Consider the following 22,456-nt stretch of genomic DNA (forward strand, 5'->3'; position numbering starts at 1 on the left):
CACGACGCTGTTCATTTCTTGAACAATGCAGAAAATTAATTATTCTTCAGGTTTATCACATAGCCCTTAACTCCTTTCCTATAGATTTGGACAATTTAGTATCTGTAGCATATGCAATTTTTATGTTAGAAAGACTACAATTTCATCTAACTAGTATCAACTCCATTGTGGGGGACCTACTCATTAAAATACGTATCCATATCTACATCCATCTATTTCTCTCCATTTTGGTCTCCATGCTTTCTGAACCTATTTGCTCCTTCCTCTCTTGGCCTTTCTCCTTTATTATCATCTGATGCCTTTAGCAAACTACATCTACACTAAGAAAAATCCTCAAACATCAGCTCTTTTACTCTAATACTCCTCTTATTCTCTTTTTATTCCAGTGACCCCATTTCATCTGGATTTATGTACTTATTGTTACGCTCTTATTGACTTACTTTTCCTACTCCCTAGCTTGCTAATCAAAATGCAGGCATTTGTCTGTAGCAAAAATCCAGTTTTGATTCAACTGCCCTTCTCTTTTCTCTTCAAGAGAACAAACGAGGTGTCCTCTCTCCAGTTGTTTTAGACACTGTTCAGCCACTCGGACACAGAGGACACTTTACCAAAGTACCAAAGTTCACAGGGAGTATCTAATACCCTCAGTCAATACTTCAGACATAAATCAACCATACTCTTTTTTGGGATCTTCCCTCACTCCTAGTTACAAGAGTCTTGCATCTGATCCTGCTCCCTTCTCCAGTGTAACCTTCAGAGGAGCTGCCTGAAGAAACAGAGCCAGGGGTTTGGTTTTGTTTTGCAGGAGGTGAAATATGATGGACGTTTGTGATCTCCTCCTCCTTCCCATTCAGCCTTATTTCTGGGTTAATCTCAGCTGCAGCCTGTCCAGGCCCCGTAATGAAAACAGACAGGCCTGTTTTCTACTCGACCTCCCTCCTTCAGCTCCGACTGAACTGCTGCTCATCTCTCCCTCATGCACCCACTTGTAAGTTTTCATTCAAAATGCTGGAGCCCCCCATGTTTCCTGCAATGTCACTTCTCAGGATCTGTGCAGATGATCTTTATGCCATTCATACCCCACCTGAGCACTATTCTCAGCCCTATTACTGGATATGTTTAAATCTTTCAGCTGCATATGTGCAACGGTTTGAGGCAGCAATACTTCATAAAAATAACTTTTTGCTGAGCACTCATCCTGATTACCGTGTTCAAAACTAAGTTTCACTAACATGTTACTATTTTATAGGATTTTATAAAAACAGTAAATAATCCTTTCCCAAGTCCAGCAGAGGGAAGGGAAAACAAAGAAGATTGGCAATACATGCCCAACCTATTTTTCCTTTTTTATAGCTGTACCAGAAGTAACTTGCTGACTCCCTGTCTGGAATTTGTATCACTTTACAGCATATGATGCTTTTCAGTTACCGTGAATGCTAAAAAATAAACTAATTGATTTTGGAAATATATTAGTTCATCTGGTAACATTCTGATACTGCTCTCTCTCCTGATGTTTATCTTAAATGTGACATTGTCTTAGTATTTCTTGAGGACTCTGGTTCTTGGTGTTAAGAGTTAATTAAAAAACCAATTTCTTAAGGGTTTCACTTCCTTTAGCTTTTGAAATTTCTAAAAAAATTTTGAAAAAGCACGAAGCTTGAAGTCCAAAGCTCACATGAAAAACATACTTTAAGCAGTATCTGTTGGAGACTTGGTGAAATGTTTGACACTGCAGGGCAACAGGAAAAGCCAGCTAACACAAACTTAACCTTGTGCCCTTTTCAATTACAATATCATTACCATACCTTGATATAACAACTGCATTCTACTGTGTTATTCTTAATGTACACCAGACCATACTTTTCAGCGGGTTGGATACTGTGAGAAACAACGTATCACCTGGCAAACATACTCTGAAACACAAATCGAGGTTCAGTTCACAGTCAAATATTCAAAAAGTTAGAAAATTTTCATGGAGTTTTTTTAGGTAAATTACTTGTATTTCATTATGCTCATCTATTGCCTTTGATATCTGTTACAGAATAAAGAACGGGCAAGTAAACAAACCTTTTCTGTCTCAAAAAAAAGGTGCTAATGTGTTGAGCTTTTGATGGGTTACCCTTCCTTCCCAGACCTGGGTAAGAGAGCAGAGGAGGCTGCTGTTCTGCTAAGTTCTTTATTTCATAGTCTCATAGCTTTCTTGAAGGTGGAGTTCGAAGGGGGTTACATGATAAAGGCAAGCAGCAACAGCAAATAGGCAGAAAACAGTTTCTTCTTCTAATTCTAGTTTCTTCTATATGCTCTATACTCTATATGCTCTATACTCTTCTTACAGAAGTGTGGATTGTATTTGCTAATTGACCAATAAGATTAACACACGATTCCAGTTTTCCTTTTCTTAACCTATCCTGATCTAACAGTTGTAAGTCTTACACAAGTGTTACATAGGTATTACACAGATTTGCGTATATAGTTTCAGTTCTTATTGTTTATGTGAACACTCAAAAAAATGTGAACAGTATAATTCTATCTCTATTTTGTCTAAAGTAAAGAATTCTATGAGAAGGTAACACTGCTGCAGTAAGAACTGTGTTTAAGATCTCTGCTACAGCTTTTTTCATGTTTAAGGCACTTAGCATGTATTTCTACTAAAAGTTAAAAAATCTGTATTTCTATTTCACTTTGGTGTGACTTCATGTATCTCAGCTTATCCAAAGGCTTTAATTCAACCCCAGTGCTTTGGCTTCCCTCTGGGTCTGAGTCCAGAGCAGCTTTCACTCCAAGACTAATGTTGTTGCAGTCTTCAAGTACAGACTGTGAAAATGCCTTGAGTTCCAACATCTATTTTATTTATGATATTCTTATTTGTACAGTGTAGCACACAACTAAGTTCGTATAAGAATTGGGAACATGCTACAGCACATTCAACTGCTACTCTCTGAATTTCTGCCTACTTTATACTCCATGAAGTTTGGACCCTTCTGCACTTTAAAGAACTGCAATTCCTGGAAGTTAATGTGACCATTTAGTCAACAACTGGTATTACATCTCAGTAACATATCAGCAGACCTCAAGAACTCTCACACCACAGCACGAGGAACGATGAGAGCTGGCTGAGCTTTGGCTGAGCAACTCAAGCGCCACAGATGCCACACCAAGGTCCCCATCCTCCCGACCCTGCTATGAGCTCCTTAACTTTGGGCAATAAATGTAACAGGGTGACTGATTTTAATCAAATTCAAATTAGCAAGCAGAAATCCTCTAGTTAAATCAATGTAATGTACATTTCTTACTGGAGCTCATGAATTTATTTTTCAAAACACATTTACAGCACCCAGTGAGAATCAGGTGAATAAAGCTCAGTGGGAGGGGAGGGGTGAAGCATTACAGGTCTAAGTTTTACACTGGAATCTCTCCCTAAACTGTGCAATACATGAAAACTAAATCACTTAATATGGTCAAACTTTTACTCATGACAACTTTACCACATACCAGATTGAAAAGGCTGGTTATTTAGAAAAGGTTTTAGAAGTACTATCCTTTCTCATCTAGTAATTAATACATTACTGTGGCTGTTTTGCCTTGTGTATAAAGGGTATTCACCCTAAAAACAAAAGATGCACCACATCCCTAATTCCATACATCAAACCAAGAGGCTTTATTTTTGAGGAAAACTACCACTGCTTCCAAATTTTCATTTCACTTACAAAAAATTTATTTAATCTACTACTATATATTTCACAAATAACTGTAAAAAAACTCCTCCCTGCTGAAATTACATAGCTTTTATGTAAGCCACTTAAAATGTAAAGTTTCTTTTTTCTGACCGAGGAAACTGAAAGGAAATCAGTTCTAATTTTTTTCCAGGATCAAACTAAGGAGTACTCTCTACAGCTTTGTCTCTCCTACTTTCCAGTATTTTCTGCAAAGTTGTCAAGCTTTTGCAGAGTTCTTCAGCAGAAAATAAAAAGTAATACAAAAAGGATGAATCAAATGTGGCTGCATTAAATTCTTGACCTCTTCTGAGATGATTATTTTAGAGATATATTTTCAGATTTTTAAATTTTTATTATACACTTTTCAGATTTTTCTCCCCATAAGGGAAACCATTATTAAGGTTCTAAAATTCAAACGTAATAACAGGCATAAAACAATGATGAAACCATCAGAGCTCAAAAATTCAAGTTAGACTATTCTGGACTTACTATCATGAGTCATAAAGTAACCATTAAGTAGTGAGTTCTACCAACACCGCGCAATAAATTTCTAAACTACCTGATTTATTAGAGATTTTTAACTCTGAAATCATCTACAGTCTCATGGAATCACCTTGCTAAATTGAACTGACAGGTTTAGACAAGTCTTGAATTCCTGCTTTATTTCCATAGGGGATGTGTGCCTATATTTGAATAAGGAATATATGTGAAGCTGGAGATGTGCCCTGAGTAAACCAAGTAGTAGGATTTTACCAGAGGATTACTTAGATGCACCCAAGTATTTCTGCCTTTGAAGGAAACTACATCTCATGACTAAACCTGCACTTTAAATAAGAGCAAATGATAGAATATTAACATCCCAAATTAACTCAGTATCTCAGCATCCTTATCCCTTTCTCCATGTTAGGCATATAGTAGTAGCTACAGTACTTTTATAGCTAGTACTTCATCCATGGAATGCAGTGAGAAGTATGATTTCCACCAACTATGAATTACCTTTTTTTAAAAAAAAATTCACAGCCTACACTACAACACCTTTTGGAATGTGTAAAAAGATGCGTATTTATATTTAAAAATAAGCAGTGATGAAAGACACTCAGCAATGGTCAGGGAAGAGAAATTCAATCCCAACTTTACAAAGAGAACACTCTTCGTATCTGGTACAGGTACATTTTTGATGAATGAAAGAACTGAATTAAAACTGCAAACAGAAGAGATCCAAGCCACGAAATCGGTATGCAAAGGGTTGGATGGACTAACATGGCAGAAGTGGAAGTTGCCCTGGATAAGCACAGGATAGTGTGAGGTGAGAGCAGGACACACCACTGACAGCCACTGGCAGGAGTGAGCTGGACACTCCACTGCTCAGAACAGAAAGAGAATGAGGAGGGGGGAAACACTGGAAGCAGCTGGATGAAGAGAGAAACCTAAGCCATCATTTTCCAACCACATCACCAGACACATGGCTGGGAATCCAAGAGGATGAAACTTTGACTCCTTAGGGCAACTGGACAGATTAATACCAAGCACTTTTATCAATCAGATTATCAGTATTTGGGGGTTCAATCTGTTTATTCTTGTATTGAAGCTCAATATCACACAGGCAATATATTCAAATTTCAGAATCAGAACTCTCCCTCAGAGTAATAAACTGTTTTTATTTCTAGCACACTATGACACAAAAAAAGTTGAAATGGGCTTAAGCAAGCAGAACAGCAAGCGTCATGCAAACAGCCTTGCTCTGAACAAAGTTAAACAAACAAGCATGCTGCACTAAGACAAAGTGCACAAATCGTTACCAGTATGTCCCTTACAACATAATGAAGTGCATCCTTTTAACAAAGCAACAAGATCAAAGTACAAAAATTAATATGAACATAAAAATATCGAAATTGGCAACTATGTTTAAAAACATTTGTCATGCTTTATTCTACATGTATACATTATTAACTGTAATTGTTATTATCTACAGGTTAAGCAAATGAAGTCAGGACAAACTGTCAAAGTGTTCTCATCTGACACAAGTATTTATAGGTCCATGCAAATCTGTCTGTACATTATACAGCCCATCATAACACTTCACATCACATTAAAAAGAAGCGGCAAGACAGTCAACATTAAGAAGAAAAATATTAACTGGCTATTTCCTATTTAACTTCTGATTGAGTTTGAATTCTTGTAAAAAAAAAAAAAAAAAGAGTAAATTTAATGCCAGGCTGTTCTTAGTTGGAAACTCCTTTGCCCCTGCTTACAATGTATGTAGTAAATACCAGTTTTTACTGAGACTTGCCAATAAATCTCACCCCCTGACATAGTGTCTGTTCATACTCAGTTTTTGGCTGCTCTGCCACAAATGCCAACAAAGGGACCAATTAATGAAAACTTTCTTGATACATTCCCAGTGGATGAATGTCCGCCTTGCAGAAGGTACCTTGACAACATTCATCTCGCACAGGCCAAATGGTTGCTCTGTGGTAGCAATTAAGACACCACCAGCCTTGGCTAGATTTAAACCAACAACCAAATCTGTGTAGGTCGGAACAAATGCTCATAGAAATCTGGAGAAATTAACTGCTAAACAAGGGCTGGATTGGGTCATATAATTGCATCCATTTCTCTAGTTATTTACAGACCATGAGGACACATTTTTGTAAGAAAGCAATTACAATTCCTAAAACAAAATCTGTCAATCTGGCCGTATGACCACAATATTTAAGCCACATCTATAAATATCTAAGAAATCAACAACTCTTCTAAGTAATTTCAAAAATCAAAATATTATGGTAGGCTGACGTTCTCTTTGTACTCAGTTTTTTTCTCTCTCTCCACAAAAAGACTGTGTTCAGTCTTCATCTTCCCATAGCTTTGGAATCAAGTTTGGACAATTAAGTTTAGTGCAGCATTCCTCCTCTTTCTAAAATTGCATTTGGAAATAAGAGTTTTGTTGCTTTGATCCAGAAGCGTTCATCAGAGGGTCTCTTGCTGCAGATTGTGAGCAGGATTAGTGTGAGAGCTGGTAGAAAAACCCTGCCTCCACTGCAAAGTTCAGACTGATTTTGGGTTTTTATGCAAGGTACCCACCCTGTAACCTCTGTCCTCAAACAGTTTCAAGTGTGGCTGGTCCAGGTCCCAGCCCTCATGAACAAGTAATTCTGCTTCTACTGGTCTCATGGCACAATAAATTTATGTTTAAAGCTGTCCAAGATACTAAACGTCTTGATCTGAAATACTATCAGCTAAGCTTAACACAGTGTAGGAGAGTGGGTTCCCCTCATCACCCCCCACCCTGGCAAAACTGCACATTTCCAGTTCTGAACTGTCATTGCTTGTAGCAATATTTTCAATCAAATTATGCAGCATGTATTGAAAGTTCCAGATCAGCTGATAAAGCACCAAAATGTAAAGCTGAGCAGTCTCCCTGCTGGACACAGCATGGAAAAGGAACCATATAATGCAATTACAACACTTCAAGAGCTCTGTAATTACATTTAAAGTTAACACTTTGGCTAATTTTACATCCATTGTCACACTGAATACTTTCAGCCACAAATCCCCATCAGCATGTAACAGAACTAACACCCAGATCTGGTATTACCTTTGCCATGCATATGTCAGCTATAGCTGAGCACCCAAGCACAACACCTCCAAATGATCATCTGCTCTGCTTGTGGGCAGGATATACAGAGCACAGACTGGCTGCTGTGCTCTAGGGCTGAACTGTTTTTCTTGCACAATCCATTCTGTGGATGGTTTTAAATCAGAACACAGGCCAAATTATCAATTCAGTTATTAAACTGGAATTTGAACTTTTGGCTAACAAAATTTAAGAAAAGCATGTTTTAGCCACCTGTGACAACCAAGGAAAAAGGTGACAAACATGCACTTGGCCCCCACCCTGTGGCACTCACTGAAAGGTCACAGAAAGAAGTCATTTTCCAACTTCACCAGCTGAAGTTATAAAATTAGGGCAGGGTAAAAAAATACACTGTTTTACACACAAAAAAAGGAGAGGTCATTTACTCAACAAAAGTACTCTGAAACAGGAAGATGTTTATCTCAGTAAAACAAAGGAGCTTAAACTGCAGGAGAAAATGAGTTCATTTTGAAAAAATCTTCCATTTAACCATGTAAACATTAAACTTCTGTCACTGAAGGAAGAACTTCTGAATGAAGAATGTGAATTAATTAGCAACTTATTTATACAAATGAATGGAAAAAAACAACTAATTACCAGTAACTAAATAATTCTGGCATCCTACCTTCCTAGACTCAGAGTTCTTTTCAATTCAGAATTACTTAAGCTTCACCTGAAAAACTCTTGAGCACTGCTGTGTAATCAAAAACCAGTTGGGGCAGAACCCTCGAGCATTGTGGTGCTGACTGCCCTTCCCTTAGAATCCTTTTGCTTGCCATTTTATCACAGGAACCATCAGGAAATCTTACTGCCCTAGTATTTCTCTCTTGCTACATAGTTTTATTTAAAAAAAAAGAACAACGATTTGTAGATCAGCTCTTATGTTAAAAAATACCTGAGCAAACAAAAGGCTACATGACTTCAGAGCAAGACGTACAAAACAGAGTTGATAATTTGATATGCGCTCCTTCTATGAAGTATGAAGCTTCCCCCAAGGTTGCAGTGGAAAGGGAAATATTTCAGCAATGAAGACTTCCTTCCCTGCCTTTTCCACAGGCCTGTTTTGCATATAAAGGTCTTGTATAGTTGCCACCCTGCGACATCACAGTCTGGGCACTCTGTGGCCTACATGGTCCATCAGGTACTAATTAGGTAGCATGTTCTGTCAACACTTTCTTGCTCTTCTTCCATTAATTGATCATCCTGCCCAATTAATACAATGCAACACAGTTCTGAAATCCTTGAGATCCTTTACCTGTGAGAAACAGGGATGAAGGGAAAAAACACCCTCCAAAAGGGCCACAAGGTAGCTGCACTTGTCCAAGATCCGGAGTGACAATAACACCACTGTGCTGAAAGGTTAATTATGTTCCTACCAACTTTCTCTTGAGACTATGATTGTTTTTTATCTAAGAATAAAGACTAAAAGCAAAAAAAAAAACAAAAAACCCCAGCCTACTTCATCTAACAGGCTATATTATGTTATATGGTAACAGCTTATGAAAAAGTAAGGGCTGCAGAACCAAACTCACTTGGCTATTAACAGCATATTTATCATCAAAATATGTGTGGATAATGTTATCATTGTTAGGCACTACAGACCAGAAAAAAAGTCACAAACACTGTGCACATATTGCAGCACACCAATCCCACCTATGCACACCAAACAGCTGCCCTTACAGTCACACAGCCAAAGCAACCATAAATCAGCATTTTATAAAAACTACGAGAAATAAAATACATGCTTTCTCCATTTATGAAACTGCACTAAGATACCAAAGATAAAACCCAACGACAATGCAGCTGCCAAATACAACACGCTACTGCCACCTAATGCTTACCAGGTTACAGCAAAACACGGCATTGTCCCTCTGCACTACACCAGCAACGGGGGCCAGAGCGAGTCCCAAAGTTTATTGTTGTTTTTAAACATTTGCTTCACATTTCGTCCCCTAAAGTCTTCCTAAACTGAACTGCTGGGAAAACATCCTTTCTTGTACACAAAGACTGGAACAGGCAAGATGTATGTTCAGTGGATTAAAGGCGGCACTTGAATTTCATCCGCAGGAATACCAGGGATGTAACACGTGCGTTTCAGTAGGACGCTCACAGTGAGCAGTGAGGACCCTCACTAGGTCAGGCTTCACACTCGTTTGCATTTTGTAAGCTACCCCCTCTGAAGTAACTAGCAATTCAATACTGAAAAGCTTCATGTGACAAGCATTCGGGAAGGGAAAAAAGAAAGAAAGAAAAGTGAGCAGTGCTCTTATATTAAAATAGCACAAAACAAGATAACTTTGAAGGTGCTTTTTGTATTTCACTGATTTTACAAAGCACTCTCTCCAAAGTGTAAAACTTGTTCACTTCCATGAAAAGGATGATGCCAGGTCTTAAACTTGCCTTCCTAGTCCACAAACAATCTTTTCAACATGCTCACTCAATTGGCAGAAGATAGCAAGGAACATGGAAGGACCCTGCTTGTTCTACTTATAAAGAGGAGAAACAGAAAGTGAAGAGCTTCTTGTGACATTCATTCTTTTCATATAGAGATTTAAACTTGCCCAAAGGATGTCTATCCAATGACAGCTGGACTAGAGAGCAAGGAATTTATCTACTTGATTCATTACTTCAGTCCATCTCTTCTTCCTTTTTTCCCCCCAAACACAAACAACCTTTAAGCTTTTTAACAACTTTAGCCTTGCCCTACCTGATTTTGTTATCAGCCTTGACACTAATTACAGCCTCTGCTGTCCACCTCCAAGATGATTCTTACTCATGGGAAATGTTCCTTATTTGTGGAAAAATAAAAGATGACCATTTCATTTTCCTTATCTCTTAGAACTTATCCATTCTATGACTTTTTTTTAACATTGCTCATTGATCAATTAGCTGGTGAAAACTGCATCCAGTCTTGTCCCTTTTTCCTCCTTATAATCTGCCATGATCAAAACTATTGTGCAAGTATCAATCTTCCCACACAATATTCCACTGCTTGCATGTTTTACATACATTAATAATCTTTTTCATAACCCTCTGCCCAGAAATAACCACTGTTACACACAACATTCAGCACGGCAGACCTACACCTTTGCTTGAGACAAATAAAATCCACCAGAACAGAAATATTTCAGATAACACTATTGTTGCTATAGCAGTAACTATAAGGAAGTATTTGCTGTGACTCAAATATTTGCAGCAAAACATCCTCAAGACAGCACTCTGGAGGCAAAAGGAGTTTTCCTCTAACATTTTAGTTATTCATTACCCAATGGATAATTTTAAAAGAAAACACCCACAGAACAACACAAACTGCTTTCTTTTAATACCAGCCAGAATTAAAAAAAAAAAGTTAGGATTAAATGTACACAACAATGTGCAACAGTTATGCAGAACACAAAATGGGCGTTCACTGACAGATGCACAGTAGAAACACAGGATGGGACTATCAGTCCAGTGCAGCAAATTCTTGAAAATTACTGGAGTCCTCAAAGTGCAGTTAAAAAACCCCATAGACTAAACTACACTGTCATAAACTCATTCATTTCCATGCTGGGGGCTTTTTTAAAGCTATCTTGTTTAGACATACTCTAAATGCAATTGCTTTTATCATGGTACTGTAGCATCGCCCTGCTACATTGAGCTTCCACACTCTTTACTGGTGTTAACTGGTGACAGCGGCTCTCCTCTTGGACCAAGGCAACACTCCATGAACGTGGTATTTTACAGCCCTCCAGCTTCCCCTGCAAAAACAAGGAACTGCAGATTCTTGCTTGGAAACTTCCACCAGATGAGACACATAACCTCTTGCACTGGCAAGGGAAATGGCCCCCACATCTGCAGCAGCAATCACCAGTCCATCCTACAGAAACTGAAGTAATGAACTCTTGGTCCTTTCAGCCCCAATTCCCCACTCTCTGGAAAGATCTAACCCCACAACGTTGGGAAGAGTCTGATCAAACAGCAAGTAATTGCCACACACAACTTTCATATTAAATATTCACATCTCTCACCCTTCTCAGCTCTTGAACAAACAATGCTGAAATCAAGTGTAAAAGTTTCAGTTTCTATTGATGGAAAATAAAATCAACTGTTGTTGTATAAATAGAAGAAAACAATTATTTGGCTAATGAAGGTACGAAAATGAGGAGAAAAATCAGAAGCTATGGTTAACGAAAAAGTACATCTTTAGAAACAGACTCTTTCATTTTCTTCTCTTTCCATGGCCCCTTATTTTCCTATGAAGAGTGACCCAAGAGCCTCAAGAGGTACTTCAAAAAGCCCTTTGAAAACTACACTATACAGCAGGAGAAGAAAAACCGATAGAAAATCCATCAAAAACTAGCAAAGGGATGAAGGGGAAAAACAAACACTTAAATTTACAGTAGTATAAAGGTAAAAATACAAAGGGAATTTTACATTTTTTCTGAATTTCTGGGTCCTATGATTACAATTTACACTATTAAATGTCACATTAAACAATACTCTGTTGTTTAGGCATAGATTATTGTGGCCCTAGTCATAGAATAATTCCAGACAAACAAATGGTTAGGAAAATAGTTAAGGCAAATGCTACTTTCATGTGAAAGCTAACTCCCGAATCCTCTATTTTATTATTAAAAAAAAAAATAAATCTCACAACTAACAAACAAAACCCTCCGGAAAACCAAACCAAGCTTAAAACTACTGAAAAAATGGGGATGAACCTTTCCAGCTGACATGAACAGTAGTGCTTGAAGGAAAACCCACAGGATGCTATTTCCTGGCTGAGTAACATCTGGCAGGGACAGGCAGTTTGGGGCAGGAGCCTTCAGCTGGCACTGGAACTTCCAAGAGGAAAACCCTTCTGCAGGCAAAGAAGTCAAATACTTTGATACCCTCAACTTCCTAAGAGCTGCTGAGCACAAAGCACAGTTTTCTGTGTTGCCCCCCTGCCCCAGTCACTAAAACAATATTCCAAACCAAAGTATAACATTCATTTTCCAATTCATTTGGAATACCTGAAAACAGCCTCACATCTTTAAGAGGTCAGATTAAGCATAATGCAAAATAATCAAAGTCCCTAAGGCACCTCAGGTGCAGATGGAAAGCAGGCCTTGAAGAATACAGGACTGCTTTTAAAATATTGTTTATTAGCAACCATAACTCCAACACTTGCATACAAGTGGTTTTGATTTTTTGTTTTCTTGAAACTATTTCAGCTTTCCCATCTCTGAGAGCAATACAGAATCACTACAGTGTTTGAAGACATTTGAGATCTCGAAATAACAGGTTCGGCCTTTGTTGAATTACAACTTTTAAAATGGACATAAAAAGCAACAACTTAACAGAATTTACTAAGTTGTGAAAACCAGTACTAAAAACACCAAACAGGCAAGAACCTCCTTGCAAAAACAGCACAAAACACAACAGAGAAAAACCCTAACAGCAACAACAAACAAAGAAGTCAGCATTAATTCAAAAATTCATAGCCTCAGTGACAAAACAATTCCAAACATAATCCACGGAATCACACACACTCAGAAATTAGTTTGTATTGGATTTATTCATAGGCTTGAAGGATGTGTTCCTATCTGAATTGATCACTAGTTTGGTGTTAACTTCCAGTTTACATGGACATGGTTGGCAAATTTCTCCATTTGCAGCCAGGAAACAACTTTGGCAGTGTGTCCTCACAACCCTAAAGGGACACACTTTGAGGGGGACTCTAGGAAAGCACATGTCAATAGAATATTCTGCTCTACCAGAATTCATTACTGAGCTTTGGGACACTGATATTTAGTAACACTCTATCTAGGCAGTCTTAGCCTTTACAAAACTGCCCCATTTTAGAAAGGAATAGTCAAGAGAAGGAGATGGAAAGGTAAAGCCAAAACTTAGCACAGGTCAGCAACTGTAGAGGAATAATGCAAGGTTTTTATCCCTTGAGTTTCAACAGCAACATTTACAGAAACCAGGGTTTCACTGGGAGAATCCTCCCAAGCCCATCCTTGGCACTGCTCCTCTGTAGCAGTCGGAGCCAATCCTGGATTGCTCTGACAGAAGATAAGTACCTCTTAAAAGAGCAGCTCTTGTTCAGCCTCTCCTCAAAGACCTCATTAGTTACAATCTAATGTTCTGTCAAGGAAAGAAAAACGTTTAGCTAAGGTGCTGCTCAGCAAACTCATTCATCTTTACCTTCTTTGACTATGGACATTCTTAGGTCATAAATCCAAGCAAAACAGACTGATTTTTTTCATTTGTTAATTTAGAAGGAATAGCAATGAAGGGTCAAGTTTGACAACAGTCAGTCAATAGCAGACTACTGACTTTTCAGCCTTGAAACATTACTTTTAATGTACTGAAAATTAAATGAAAAAGAGTTTGTCCAAATGACTGGCAGTTTACAAAAAGTTGAACTTTTTTTCTATAATAATAAGCTATCTACAAAGTATCCTATAAGCCAAGCCTTCAGGTATATGAATTCACTTCTGCATTAAATCAGCTCAAATGAGCTCATGTGTGCTGAGCATTTGAGCTTAATGGGAGATGAGGAAACATTTGTGATGCACTGAGGCAAGGAAAAGATGGAGGGTGGGACAGTTATGTCATTCAGATCAGGATTTTCTGACTCTAAAGATGAAGGAAAGAGGGAATGTGAGAATGTGTTGCTTTAACAATTTTCTGTAATAATTATATTATGTATTTCAAACAGAAGACAAAATTAGACACAGATAATTTATCTAAATAATAAAAATCCCCACAAGTCTCCAAAACACTGAGTTTTATAGGTTAGTACATCACATAACAATATTTTTAAAGATGTAGTAACTATTTCAGATTCAACACAAACATGGTTGATTTCCTTTAACAGCAATAAGACATCCTTACATAAACACAGCTACTGCAAGATGATTGATTCTACCACACTTTTATTAACCTCAAACTATTGTTCTGGACTTACAGCTTCTTTAAATAATTGACTTAATGTTTAAAATTTCTGAAGTAGACACCTGAATGCATAGTCCGATTTGGAAAGGCTGAACAGCTCAAGGCACTCTTGACTGTGGCTGTTCAAACATCAGAATAACCAGAACATTTATGATGTGAAAGCGTTATGCTGGTCTTTGTAGCTTCCTTCTTTGTGCTTTAATTCACATCTTTTGCTATATGATTTTTATTTCAAACATCTCACTTTAGAAATTAGATAAAAAGCAAACTGCACAATATAAAACTACTTAAATATCTCTTCAAAATGCTGAAAGAACACTTGTAAATATTAAAGAAACATCTTTATGGCATTTAATAAGCTACTACTTAAGATTTTACTTTTAATTGGAATTTTAATTTTATACTGACTCAGGACACAGTGAATATTTGTGAGTATTGAACACCTTTCACAAAAAGTCTACCAAACAACAGTATAGATCCTTTTTTTAATATAAGTTACAATGAATAACTTACATAACCAGGGCACAAAATGTTCAAGAGAGGCATCAGATTCCTCTGCAGAGCACAAATGATATCAAAAGCCAAGCACATATTGGCCAAATCTCCCATTTCAATAGCCTGATGCCCATTCTGTTATATATGAACCATAAATCTACAAAGGAGGCGGTATCAGAAGCTGCTCATTATAACAAATGAGCTGTGGACAGTAACGCTGTAAGTAAACAGGTTAAATCTAGAAATAATTTTTGAAACTAACATTACTTTCACAACTGGCTGAACTACCTGGATAAGCAATGCACTTACTTGCTGGCTTATTTTGTGATGCTATGGGTTCTCATCTTCTATATAAGTTAAAAATAAAGCTTTCTTCTGTAGGGATATTCACACCCCATCCACTTGTTAAAAGTCACCTACATCTTTAAAAAAATCATTACACATTACATAGTAGTAAGTGAGACATCACTCCCTGAGTGAGACCGAGCTACCCCTTTTTCTACTAAGACACCTCACTACATCCTTTCTCTCTTTACCTCTGTCCATGATCTCTGTCCACACCCCGTATTTTCTGCAAGTCAGCACACCTTTCTCAGTCACTTCCCGTGCAGGATGTGTGCTGGGTCCACCCTCCAGCTGCCTGGTGAATCCCTGAATTTCACTGGATTAGCAGCTGCCTAATTCTGTACAACACAGTTACTGCAGGGGAGCACCTACAGCCCAAGGACAGACTGCCACCAGCTTTGCAGCTTCCCAGGGCTCTGATGGAGCCAGCAGTGGCAGTGTCACACCACTCCACGGAGTTCAGTTTTAAGCAGCTCCACGGTGCTCAGCTTTAATCTCCACCCTGACACATGCAACGCCTCTGTGGTGCTACTCAGACTGAGAAAAGTTCCTGTTACTCCAACATCTACAAACAATCATCACCAGTGTAGCTCCCTGTTCTCCAGACCTCCTATTAAATATCACGGTGAACTCTTCTGGTATAAGGGAAAACCAAACAACAACCAACACCAAAGTCAGGTGAATATATCGCCCAACTCATAATTTAAACAGCAGCAGCACGATCATGACCTGGCTAATGAAGCTGTTTGAATTAGTGACTTCTCTAACACCGAGCTTCACTTGGTACTACCTAGGCTAGTAATCAACTTCTCAAGTCACAACTTGAAAATATGCCCCCTTCTTTTTATTAAAGTGATAATTAGTAAATCAGATGTAAAGAACAGCTCAAACTACCCTGCGCATTAAAACGATAGTCCTTTGTATTAAAGTTGATGGCTTATCTTTCTCTCTGTAGCAATTAGATTAACTCCAGTCAAGCTCCAGCCAGGCTGCACTGAACGTGTTCTGTTTGTATTGTCAAATTACAAATCCATTTTCTACCAGTTAGGTGAAGTTAGAATTAGCTAAGCACAATGATCTGTTCAATACCACTAACAAGTATGCTGCTTTTCAAACAAAAAAATAAAAAACCAGCCAAGGCTGTTGAAAAAGGAATACATACACTGCCTGATTCTCATGATAAGCATTATTATGAGACTTCCAATACAAAACTCAGTGTTTTCATTTTTAAGTTTCAAATTCTCAACTTAAACTCAGCATGAAGTTACTCAGTAGGCAGGTCCTTTCAGGAGTAATACTGAATCTACCTTGCAACAAACTTTAAAAGAACAATCATGCAAGCAGCTCTTTAACTTTACATAAATGACACCTTCTGCATTTCTTGTGATTGCAGAATTTAGATGTGTACATAAATAGGTAACAGATTTTTCACTCTCCAGAAAGTCATATGTCTTTCCTTTAAACATGGTCCATGGAATAATCTCTTCTTGAAGTAATTTTGCCTCATTAAATTAATTGTCTACTAATTTCCTTAATTACTGTTGCTGAGAGTCATTCTCACCTATGCCTGATGTTCTGTTTGCAAATCTTCTACTCTTTCAAACAGATCAAGTGAGAACCTTAACACTTTGTATTTATGTACACACACACACACCCCACCCCTTTTGATAAAAAAGATAATCTTTGTAACACTCTGTGTTAAATGGCACATTTTATTTCCTTACCATATTAAAAATAAGAGCTTCTTGCATACTGCCTGCTCAAATTACATGGATTTTCTTTAAGATTAGGGCACACATTGTAACAGCAGCATATAATTTTCCTGCACAATAATTTTTTTCCAGTTGAAAGGTATCCTATAATATCATCAGCATCAACAGGAACAGACACCTGATTTTCAGCTAGACAAAGCTTATGCGTTTGGTGACTTTATTCCTGGTGAAAAGCAGTTTTCAAATATAAAGCAGTTACATAAAAATTCAAAAACAATCTGACAACTTATTATTTGACCACAAAGTGCTAGACCAAAAGCAAATGCAAAAATTGTGCCAATAATAAGGTGTGTGGGGGGTGTTTCCCCTGAATGTCCTATTTTTGTTGCTCTAATTTTATCTTCTGTTGATTTTACACACATTTAGAAATGGAACATAAGCACTGTCCTTCCTAAAAGCTGTATGGATTCCTTAAAAAACCATGCATAGAGCACAAAACCCATTTATCCATTTAAGAAATCACCTTGTTGAAACTACCGTGTATCTAACTGTGGATAAAGGGCTGTGTGTATCCCAAATACCTCAAACCCACCAGCATGCTCCAAAGACAGAAGATTAAAGACCTATTCCTACCACGTCAACAAGATATTAATTCTCAGAATTGGCCGGGTTGCTTTCAGAGTATGGAAACTACAAGTCTTCTGTGCTTCAGAAAGCACTTTAGCATGAGTTTGTAACAGCCAGCCAAGGAATCTTTCCATTGAGCTATGCTGGTTTCAAAGCACTCATTTGCATTTTTTTTTTCCTTTCAGAATTACTGGCTGGAGCTTTGTGCCAGAGTATGAGCCTCCATACACAAAAGTTTTAATTTCTTTTAAAAATAAGCTTTTTATAGAATTGACAATGGCACATGCATCTTGTGCCCCAAAGTCTGTCATCTTCAGCTGCTACTGATTCTTACAGTAATAGAGTATCAAGATGATCCAGGTATCAGAGTCACCTAAGTACACAAGAATTATTTAAAAAATTAATTTAAGTCTCAAGGAAATTTTATAAGATGCTTGAATAATTAGAAGGGGCGGGTGAAAAAAAAAATTCCTACTTTTAGCCCAAATTCCTTTTCTGTATCAAATTAATACTATTCTTAAGGACTGAACTGATATTATCTACAGTAAAATAATTCACTTAAACACATATAACCTGACAAAATGCAAAAAGTGTAGTAAAGAAAAAAATATTCTCTCTAATAGGGTGTCTAGGTACAGTTTTGTTCTGGGTTATCAACCTCTTCCATCCTCAATTTGTTAGAATTATTAAAAAGGGGTTTGGTTTTAAAAATTCATCAGTTTTAAGCAAATTTGCCCTGATGAAGTCATTCTTACAAAGCTACAATTCAATCACTTTTAATTGTGTACTACTTTGTATTATTAAGGTCAATCCTGAAATTTAACTGCAAATACAGTTATCTTTTGGATGACATATGGCAAGATCTCCAACTCTTTTTAGCTTTGGAAATTTTACATCTGCCTGTTCCTTCAAGATGCTAAGCATACATGTGTTGACAAATACAGAAAATAGCAGATGGCAAAAAGCAAATGCTCAGCATGAAGCATTGGGGATCACTCGAAAAAGGGTTGGACTCAGAGATTTGCCATTTTTATTTTAACAGTAGAATTATGTTTAAAAATAAATTCCACCATCTATTCTGCTTGATGCTAAGGCACCCATGTGGTTGGAATATTCATGATTACAGAATCCATGTCATATTAATTGCAGCTGGTATCCAACATGCACATTGCTTTACAATCCTTTGGATTTTAGGACTATTAGCACAGAGTAATTCTTCAGGAGATTAACTTCTGCAGCTATATAAAAATTGGAAAACATTCTGCACTGACCATAAAATTTGACATGACATCTTTTAAGAAGCAATACATGGCTGTGTTCATCTGCTATTCCAGTGTCTAAAAATCTGCATGTACCTGCAAGCAGCCCTGTCCCCCGCCCTTGGCAGTGCTACTTGTACCACCCCCATCTCCAGTAACTGCATCAGAGAACCCAAGGAGCACCTGGGCACTCAGAGCTGAGAAGTTACCACAAACTCCAAGGGCCAGCCTGGACAGCAAGAGGGACTTCATCTGAAAGGACACAAAAAGTAATGCAACAGGTCCATCCAGTGCTGTACTTCTCACTAACAATGCACAGCGGATGACCAGGGAACAGCATCAGGATAAAACAAACATTCAGCAACATTCCCCTTATATATCCAGTATTCAGAAGTCCACAGCTCATGAATCCCTGAATCAGAGAGAACATCTGTGTGTTAATATGCCATGGCAGACTTTTCTTTCAGGAAAGTCTTACAGCTTTTCCATCCATGGAACCTGTCGGCTCAACAACTGTGGCACTTTCACACTGTAACTAAGAGAAGATGTGTAGTTTCACTTCTGTTAACAGCTCTGAACAACACCTATGATTTTAATTCCATTATTATACACCAATTCATAGGAAAAGAAATATATTAATTCCATTACAGTATTCCACTTAAATTAGCCCCCCATCTGAACAGAAGAGGTATTTTACACCATGGTCCCCTGATCACCTTCATTAGCCACAGAACCACAGAACCACCAGGTTGGAAGAGACCTTCAAGATCACAGAGTCCAACCCATGCTCTAACGCCACCTCAACAAACCACGGCACTGAGTGCCACATCCAATCTTTTTTTAAATACATCCAAGGATGGTGACTCCACCACCTCCCCGGGCAAATGATTCCAGAACTTTATCACTCTTTCAGCAAAAAACTTTTTTCTAACATCCAACCTAAATTTCCCTTGGCACAGCTTGAGACTGTGTCCTCTTGTTCTGTCAATTGTTGCCTGGAAAAAGAGACCAACCCCACCTGACTACAGCCACCTTTCAGGTATTTAAGAACAAAGAGATCTTTATTAATCTTTTACTCACATTTTACCAGCAATTCAGTAGAACAAAACTATTAGGAGGTTCAGGAAAACAATGATTTCTATTTAAAGGGAAACTAAGAAACTTGGTTTCCAAAGCCCTCTCCTCCGTTAGAATAATCAAAGTTTAATAGTGAGAACCAAAGGATTTATGTCCTATATCTGCACACGAATATCTTGTCAGGTGTAGAAACTTAAGACTAAGTACATGAATCAGTTTTAGACAAAGAAACAAGTTCACAGAAAGCACTCAGGAGGAGTAGATGTACAGCAGGGGGTGACTAGCAAATTCAGCTGAAGAATACCAAAATGTGTAAAATTGGAACATACTGGTGAAATGACCAAACTTTAAAACCATTTTTATAGTGGCTAGAAATAAAATTATTTAAAGAAACTCACACCAACATAAAAATGAACAACCTCCTCCCCAAACCCATGAATTTATTTCAACTCTAACAAAACTCAGTCTCCTGGTCACTGGCATTCTCTTTACCTAACTTAAAAATCCCAATTTCTTATCACATTTGTTCTGACACCTCAAACCACCTCAAATCTGCCATGCACATGCTCCAGCACCCACCCTGCCAATAGTGACAGTCTATCTAGCGGCTTCCTACAGAAAAGAGAATTTTTCCTATAAAAACTGAGTTCTGCTCACCTCCTTTCTTCTTCTCTACCAAGTCACCAGCTTTCAAGAAACAGGAATTTAGTTACCTCGGGAATTCTATTTGTCTATCAAATTCAGCTGAAAACAGTCAACAGTATCAAAAAAGACATTCAGTTTTCCTCAGAAACCCAGACCAAAGCACTTTTTGAGCAAAATGACCAAATTCAGGGGAGGGAGTAAAACAGAATAACCAAGAACCACACCAAGTAATCTGGTAAAGCTCTGAGATTCTTATGCATATATAGCAGCAGTACAGAAAAAATTAGGGGAATTCACAGAACGTGAGGTCTTGATGTATGACCAAGAATACAACTCCACAAAAACTCACCAGAAACTTCTCAACAAAATTAACTTATTTTCCTCCTATGCGTTTTTTATTTCATTACTGCAGACTATCAGGAAAAAACTTCTTTTTCTTTGTGTACTCAAGGATTGTATTCAGCACACTGTACCTCGCATGACAGTAAATACCACAAGTATCAATTAGCAAATTTCATGTGCTACAAAGACTTTTTGACTTGTGTGCCTGATTATCCAGCACCTGATAAACGATTACTTGTCTCAGTTTAGCAAAGCTGGGAGACACATCAGTGTTCTGGAATCAGAACACCACAACCCCTCTTTGCGAATCTGCTGAAAACTCATAAACTGCAGATGTTTATTTCAAACTTAACCCAGCCTTGGTGAACTGATATTACAAACGTACTCTGATCAATCACATCGATACAGAAACTGTAAAACCAAATTATTTTATTTAATAATCGCAACTATTACCTTCTTGGTTTATAAAAATGACTTTTGTGCATCTTAAATATCAAATCCAGACATACCAACAAAGCGAGTTTTTGGTATTTCCGTTTCAGTTCTGCTGGGCTGTCCGATGGTTTGGCCCCCAGGACCTTGTACCAGTCCTTCTGGTTTATCCTTTCAAAGGCCATAGCCTGACTGGCTTTGAAATCACGTCCTCAGCACTGTGTAAGAAAATCAAATAAATGAAATTACAATTTGAAAGAGAAACAGAAAAAGCAAAAACAAGGACCTGGCAAACTAGAGGATCACGGAACTGACTGTAGCCCTCTAGGACCTCTACACCGTTATATGAGAACTATTGTGCAAAAAAAGCTTAATTCATGTGACCATTCCATCCCATAGATTGCCATATGTGAAGTCTCATGTTTCCTGTCCAAGTGCCTCAGCATATCATGTTTCAGAAGCCACTAATACTTCTTCAAAAATCATTTTGTATGTAAAATGACCCACACTGCAGATACACCTTTTATACAGACACTTTTTAAAACAAACTTTTGATTTTGAAATAATGCTGTACTTCACATGAACATGTGAAGTACATAAAATTGTGATACTTTTCAATTTGGGAATAAGATCCATGCAAGAAGACACAAGAAAAGGTATGTGTTGTTTTTTACCAAAAGGCATTCAGAGCATGGGAATTCCTTCATCCTGCTGAGAAAGAAGACAACTTTCTTAAAGCAGAAGAGAATGTAAAAACAAAAAACCAAAAATGAGCCAAAACATACAAAGTTAGCAGAGGTTACTAAGTAAAATCTAACTAGTAGTGTGGTTTTCAATTTTGGCCATCTTTCACCAAGTTAATGACACAGGAAGAAAAAAGTAAACAGGAGAACTAAATGCTAGAAGTAGAACGGCAATGCTTGAGCTTCACGCAGATTCTTAGGTGTGCTGGAATCCCAAGCTTGCAGTAGCTGATTGACCACGAACTATCAGGTAAGAGATAACATTGTCAGTAGGCAAGAGCTCTATAAATAGACAAGTTCTATAACTACAAACTAACTAATTGTGAAACAAAACAAAAAAAAGGTTTGGGATTTTTTCCATTTCAGCACTAAAACTGCTCCCTGATGACTACCGTCGTACTTCAGAATCAACATTTCTTTCATGGGAAAAAAACCTAAGTTTCAAACTCGGCAGAGCTACGAGCAGACCGCGGAACCCACCACTCCAGGGGAAAGCACCACG

At 37.8% G+C, this 22,456-nt stretch overlaps 1 protein-coding gene across 2 annotated transcripts in view; it reads right to left on the bottom strand.

The window, feature by feature from the left end:
• DNAJC24 (DnaJ heat shock protein family (Hsp40) member C24) overlaps nt 1–22,450 on the bottom strand; it is a 35,286-nt gene extending 12,836 nt beyond the window's left edge. For both annotated transcript variants that reach the window (XR_001859377.1, XM_008644078.2), the window contains exon 1: nt 21,289–22,450. Coding sequence is in view for 1 of the 2 variants with exons in the window: in XM_008644078.2 (XP_008642300.1) it covers nt 21,289–21,396 (108 nt within the window). In the remaining variant the exon portion in view is untranslated. The remainder of the gene's footprint in view (nt 1–21,288) is intronic.
• Between the last annotated feature and the right edge of the window lie 6 nt (nt 22,451–22,456).

This window comes from Corvus brachyrhynchos, unplaced genomic scaffold (assembly GCF_000691975.1).
Source record: "Corvus brachyrhynchos isolate BGI_N302 unplaced genomic scaffold, ASM69197v1 scaffold281, whole genome shotgun sequence".
NCBI classification, from domain to species: domain Eukaryota; kingdom Metazoa; phylum Chordata; class Aves; order Passeriformes; family Corvidae; genus Corvus; species Corvus brachyrhynchos.